At 43.4% G+C, this 6,470-nt stretch overlaps 1 protein-coding gene across 1 annotated transcript in view; it reads right to left on the bottom strand.

The window, feature by feature from the left end:
* Positions 1-1,905: 1,905 nt before the first annotated feature.
* Positions 1,906-6,470, bottom strand: part of RASGEF1A (RasGEF domain family member 1A) — a gene marked incomplete at its 5' end in the record, with an annotated part of 46,517 nt that continues 41,952 nt past the window's right edge. Inside the window, 1 exon segment of the mRNA XM_083364913.1 lies at positions 1,906-3,331. Within this exon segment, the coding sequence (XP_083221039.1) occupies positions 3,307-3,331 (25 nt within the window). The 3' untranslated portion in view covers positions 1,906-3,306.

The following is a 6,470-nucleotide window of genomic DNA, read 5'->3' as shown; positions in this document are numbered from 1 at the left end:
TAGACAGTAGCCAAGACGAAGAGAGGATGCTGTCATTTTGTGTTTTACACAGACCAGGATGATGCCCTTTCTATACATTCAGCACCTCTTCTGAGCATTTGGGCAGAGGTGGGATTCAAATAGGTGAACAACCGGTTCTCTGTGTGGATGCCGCTTCCGGAGGTCCTTTGTGGGTCTGGGCAACAAAAAATTAGCTACCGGTTCCGCCGAAGTGGTGCGAACCGGCTGAATCCCACCGCTGGATTTCGGGAAATCCAGCAAGCCGATTTTTGTACTTACGGTCAACGGGTTATAACAGTCAACACCCCACCCCCGGTTGCTCAAGACTGTGATTCCTTCAAATTTTATATCCCCGATGAACAAATTCAGATGCAAACGGAAAAAAAAACCCCTGTCTTAATGGGGGGAAACAAACAAACAAAGAAGAAGAAAAATTGGAACGATTCTCCTATTCTCTTTTGTAACAAAAATAAGTTCTGCTGCACCATTGTAAACCCAGAGAAAGGTAGGCTCTTATTTTGTCTGATATATATCCTCCAGGTTATTTACAAAGCGATAGCTGGTGGTTGTTTTTTTGAGACATCCCTAGTTTTTCAATTTGCTTGTTTCTGACGCAGAATTGTAAAAGAAGGTACGCTAAGGATTTTCAGTACCTTGTAAGGCACTAATTTCTTGATGTAGGAGGGGGGCAGCTAGGCTGCTAGTAACGATTAAGGCCAGAGAAAGAAAGGACAGAATCCTTGTGTGTTGTGACGGGGGCACCAATATTCTCTTCCGGTTAATAAAAAAGTCCCTTTATACTGCAACGCAACGGGGAAATGCAACAGGGAAGCTTAATCTGGGGTAAATTAGGCTGAGGATGACGCGTTTGAATGCTCCCCGTGAAAACGAAAGTTGGCTTGCATTCCTACCACAAGCTAACTCAAGCTGCAATCTTTGGTCCTTTGGAGAGCATTTCTGGAGTTATAAGGTGTGTTTGTGTGTGTGTGTGTGTGTGTGTGTGTGTGTGTTGGTTTTGATTTCCTTTCCAAAGTAGGGATAAAAGCTTTACAGGCACATCACTCTCCTTCCCTGCTCCACCAGCTTCTAAGGTTGGTTGATGAAATAAGGGGCACTCACATCTGAGCTGCAAAAATGGAGTCAGCCACCAGACGGCAGCAAAGGGTTTGCTGTAACTCGTGGCCACCCCCTAAGGATCCTTTGCAGGTTTGCAGTCCAGGTCTAAAAGCCAAAGAGAAGAGAGGCAAGCTGAGAGCTGGTCAATGGGGTCTGCTGAGACTCCTTGGACTCTCTCCAAGTCATCCTCAACCCACGGATATATCCAAGAAACATTCTTGATAAAAAATATAGATGTGATTAATAATGTGGGCTGTGGCATTTTTAAACCTCTCAGCCTAGCTTCTAGCATTTTCTACTCCCATCCAAGGTCAGCCAAACATTTCTCTAAGATGGTGTAGATGCCACCAAGGGCTTTCAGGGGCACGGGCGGGGAGGAATCTGTATTTGTTTTAATCTTGAGAAAGGAGAGATTAAAAAATTCCTTTCTCCCTACTTTTGCCCTGCCAGCAGAGCTTCCTCTGAGTTGGATTTTTCTCTTTTTCAAAGAAATTTGCAGTTTCCTTTACTTCAGCGTGGCCTAGCCGCATGTTCATGAAGGCCCTTTGATCCTTCAAAAAGAGTTCCTTGGGGCTGCAGTATCTGCAAGAGGAGCAGGCGGCGAGGAACGTTCCTTTTGCGTATTTACTTTAAGTTGCCTTGTTTTAGCAACCCAAAGTCAACAGAAAACCCTGGTATTGGGGGAGAAAGATTTAGCTCAGTCTTCTCGTACCGTGCTTTTCCACATCTCTCTCTCTCTCTCTCTCTCTCTCTCTCTCTCTCTCTCTCTCTCTCTCTCTCTCTTGTTTTCTTTAGGGTTAGAGTCTGGGCAAATTTTAATTGATTTTGTTGGCTGTTTCAAGTAGGGCTGTGCAGAACTTTTGAAGACGCTGCTTTGGAACTTCTGAGCCTTTTAAAACAGCCTCCTCTTTGCCCAAATTTCCCACTGCATCGGGAGACTCCTCAAGAAAAGTCAAAGGTAGCGTCCATGATGGTGTGATTGAAACTCTGCCCTTTTGTTATCCTTTTGTTAGAAGCTGATATGGCTTCTAACACTCGTCCGTGACCACCATATTGAATTTTCTGTAAACCATACCCTGCAGAGTATGTTTCCAGGCGATGCTTTCCACTTCATTGGGGATTGAGGGGGCGGGGGGGGGGGGGGCGGATAATCTATGTAACTCCGTGCACGCATGCATATAGCTTTCCAAGCAACCACAATTCTCGTGGAGGTGGGAAGGGACAATGTAACAATGTTTGGATGGGTAAGCAGCTTTGTACATTTCCCAAAGGATTTGTACATCCGTACTGTTAAGTCGAAAGGCAAAGCACCCAGCACAACACTGGAGATAAAAATATAAATAAAAATAAGGAAAGTAGAACACAAATACAAAACTCAGGACGATTCTGTAAGAATGACCATATGAAATATATTGCAGCAAAAAAAAAAAAAAAACGGCTTATCTATGGCGGCCTTGAAACAAACAAATTTACCCTTTTAAATGCCTCCTTTACCAGATTCAACCCAGAAGGGAAAAAAAATGAAAAGTAGAGCTAGAAGCGTGGCAGAAAGAAGAAGCACATTTAACAAAATATCGGTTCACTTAAACGGGTGTGTAGTTTGACCAAGTTTCGTAGTTAATCAACCTGGGCTAATCCGGAAATCAACTCGGTTGCCTCTTTGGGTGAGTGGTTTCCATGCCACGAACGTGCCAGGCACACGCAAAGACCACGATGCTCTTCACCAGGAAGCGCCAGGCACACACGCAAGATCAAGGGGAACTTTAGAAGTGAGTGTACCGACTCCCTCGGAGATTGTACACGTACAGTGTTGGGTAGAAATTGTCACGCATGAAAATAAAGTTCGTGATGGCCCTTGGAGAAGACCTCACCGTGGATTCTTACTTTCCCGCAGTCCATTTCAACTCTGAGAACAGGGCCCTGCCCTTGATTTGGACTTTTTAAAAAAAACCACACCACCAAAAACCAAAAACCTTCATTAAGTGCCTTAAAGTTGACTTCAAATACGATCGAGCACATTTTGTTTTCAGTCAGTCATTCCTATATATATTTACACAAAACAGACCCCAACCAGCAAGGCCTTCTTCTTTTCACAAACCAAGTCATTCAGGAGTTGTTGTTTTTTTGTTTTTTGTTTTTTTAAAAAAACAGTGTTTGTAGAGTGTGCTTCAAAATCCAAAGTCCTAGTTCTCAAGCTCGGTTGAGCAGTGTTGTCCTAAAAAGGAAAGGATAAGAGGTCACTATTATAAGTTCTTTTACAAGGCAGCAGCCAAAAAAAAAAAAAGGCTAATACCATCCTGGGTTGGATAAAACAGAGGCATAGAATCAAAATCAAAACCAAGAGCCGTGGTGGAGCAGTGGGCTAATGCCTCCTTAAGTAGCACCAGCTGCCTCCAATTAGTGTAGGTTCGAGTCCCACCAGGCTCAAGGTTGACTCAGCCTTCCATCCTTCCGAGGTAGGTAAAATGGGGACCCAGATTTTTTTTTTAATTTAATCCCATTTATATCCCGCCCTTCTCTGAAGACTCAGGGCGGCTTACAATCTAAAGCACAAATCAATGTGCTTAGCAGTAGCCTTCATTCTATGTATATGCCTGCTTATTAGGGCTTTCACACACACCCCAAGCGGCATTATTACAAAGTCAGCTTATTGCCCCCAACAATCTGGGTCCTCATTTTACCTACCTCGGAAGGATGGAAGGCTGAGTCAACCTTGAGCCTGGTGGGACGCGAACCTGCACTAATGGCAGGCAGCTGGTGTTACTTAAGGAGGCCTTAGCCCACTGCTCCACCAAGCCCACTGCTCCACCAAGATTGTTGGGGGCATTAAGCTGACTTTGTAATAATGCTGCTTGGGGAGGGGGGGGGCAAAAGCCCTAATAAGCAGGCATATTTATTTATTTATTTATTTATTTATTTATTTATTTATTTATTTATTTATTTATTTATTATTTTGACTTCTATACCGCCCTATTCCCATAGTACTCAGGGCAGTTTACAGGGCAATTAAAACCATACAATACAAAAGTTAAAATACATTTAAAACAAGTAATTAAATTTAAACCCCAAAATTAAAACTTTAAAACCCAATTAAAAACCCGTCAGTCTAGGCCAGACAGCTCAAAGAGCCAAGTTTTAAGGTCCAGGCGGAACAAACGGAGGTCGGGGGCTGTCCTAAGTTCCACAGGAAGTTGGTTCCAAAGGGCAGGCGCACCCACAGAGAAGGCCCTCTCTCGGAGTCAACCGCCGGCGGTACCCGATATGTAGAATGAAGGCTATTGCTAAGCACATTGATTTGTGCTTTAGATTGTAAGCCGTCCTGAGTCTTCGGAGAAGGGCGGGATATAAATGGGATTTTTTAAAAAAAAAAATCGCATGGGAGGATTAGTATCACTTTATAAAAGCCTTAGTAAGGCCACATCTGGAATACGGCATCCAGTTTTGGTCACCACATTACCAAACAAATAAATAAATAAATTGAGACTTTGGGAGAAGTGCAGAGAAGAGCAACTAAGATGATTAAAGACCTGAAGAACAGGAATGGGGAATGGCCAGTCTAGAGAAAAGAAGGGCGAGGAGGGGACGTGATAGCAGTCTTCTAGTATTTGAGGGGCTGCCCCAAAGAAGAGGGAGTCAACCTATTCTCCAAAGCACCAAAATGGCAAAGACAAGAAACGACGGATGGAAACTCATCAAGGAGAGAAGCAACCTGGAATTAAGGAGAAACTTCCTAACAGTGAGGACAATGGAACAGCTTGCCACCAGAAGCTGTGGTTATTTCGTCACTGGAGGCCTTTAAGTAGAGCCTGGACCTGACTGAAATGGTCTAGTGTTTCCCTTCCAGCTCTATTCTGACACTGGAGAAATGTACACCCAAGTGAAAACCTAAGAGAGCCCATATGACAATTCAGGTCACTATGCAACACACATACACAAGCAAGTCTAGTGTTTGCTGCTCTCTACTCCACTTTTCCCCACTTCTGCTACACCTCCTCCTCCTGCTCCTCCAACTCCTCCTCCTCGTGCATTAGGCAGCTGCAGGCTGGTTTGTTGCCACAGGTGACTATCCACACCCTTCCTGCTTTCCCAGCACAACCAACATCCAGTTCCTTTCTCTCCTCAGAACAACAGTTGCTGTGCTGTCTAGGGAGGGACCATAAAGAAACCAAGTAACAGCAGCATAGGCACTGGCCATTTTGTAGGCATCTTGGTCATCTCACATCATCGAAGGCGTTGTCCTGTTAATGCGGGGGAGAAACCAGACTACCTTGATGTGAAATCTCAGCTTCCCTCGACTTCCCACTTAAGTTGACTCTGAGACCCTCAAAACTCTGGCTGATGAATTAACAGGATGACAGAGTTGGAAGGGATTTTGGAGGTCTTCTAGTCCAAGTCGTAGACCCTACGCCATTCTGACAAAGGGCTTTTCAATCTCTTCTGGCATTGTCTGGCATTCATCCTTGCTTTGATCATGGGGAGGAGGGCAAGCAGTCCTCAGGGCATCCCTACCCCTTCCTTGGTTATTGGTCCAGTAGTCATATTAGGAACATTTTCGCTTGTGTCCCACTGCAGTCTGTTTCTCTACCGTGAAATCAAGATCTTGTTCCGCATGGAACATGCTAAGATGAGAAAAAGATTTCACCAAACTGAGTATCTATCACAGAGAATAGAGTAGAGTAGAGTAGAGTAGAGTAGAGTAGAGTAGAGTAGAGTAGAGTAGAGTAGTGTAGAGTAGAATAGAATAATGAATAGAATAGAATAGAATAGAATAGAATAGAATAGAATAGAATAGAATAGAATAGAAATAGAGTAGAGTAGAATAGAATAATGATGAATAGAATAGAATAGAATAATGATAAATAGAATAGAATAATGATAGAATAGAATAATGATAGAATAGAATAGAATAGAATAGAATAGAATAGAATAGAATAGAATAGAATAGAATAGAATAGAATAGAATAGAATAGAATAGAATAGAATAGAATAGAATAGAATAGAATAGAATAGAATGTTGTTGTGTTGTTAGTTGTGAAGTCATGTCAACCCATCGTGACCCCACGGACAACGTTTCTCCAGGCCTTCCTGTCTTCCACCATCTTCTGGAGTCCATTTAAGCTCACACCTACTGCTTCAGTGACTCCATCCAGCCACCTCGTTCTCTGTCGTCCCCTTCTTCTCTTGCCCTCATTCTGATTGAAGAATTGAAGAATAGAATAGAATAAGAATAAGAATAAAATTGGAAGGGAAGGGAAGGGAGAATAACAGAGTTGGAAGGCACCTTGGAGGTCCTCTAGTTCACCTGCTGCCAGCATCAATTTCCCATCGTCCTGTGCGCTCCCACAGGGAGGGCC

This window comes from Vipera ursinii, assembly GCF_947247035.1.
Source record: "Vipera ursinii genome assembly, chromosome: 5".
Classification (NCBI taxonomy): Eukaryota; Metazoa; Chordata; class Lepidosauria; order Squamata; family Viperidae; genus Vipera; species Vipera ursinii.
The sequence above is the reverse complement of the archived record's forward strand: the minus strand, read 5'-3'. Positions and strand labels throughout refer to the sequence as shown.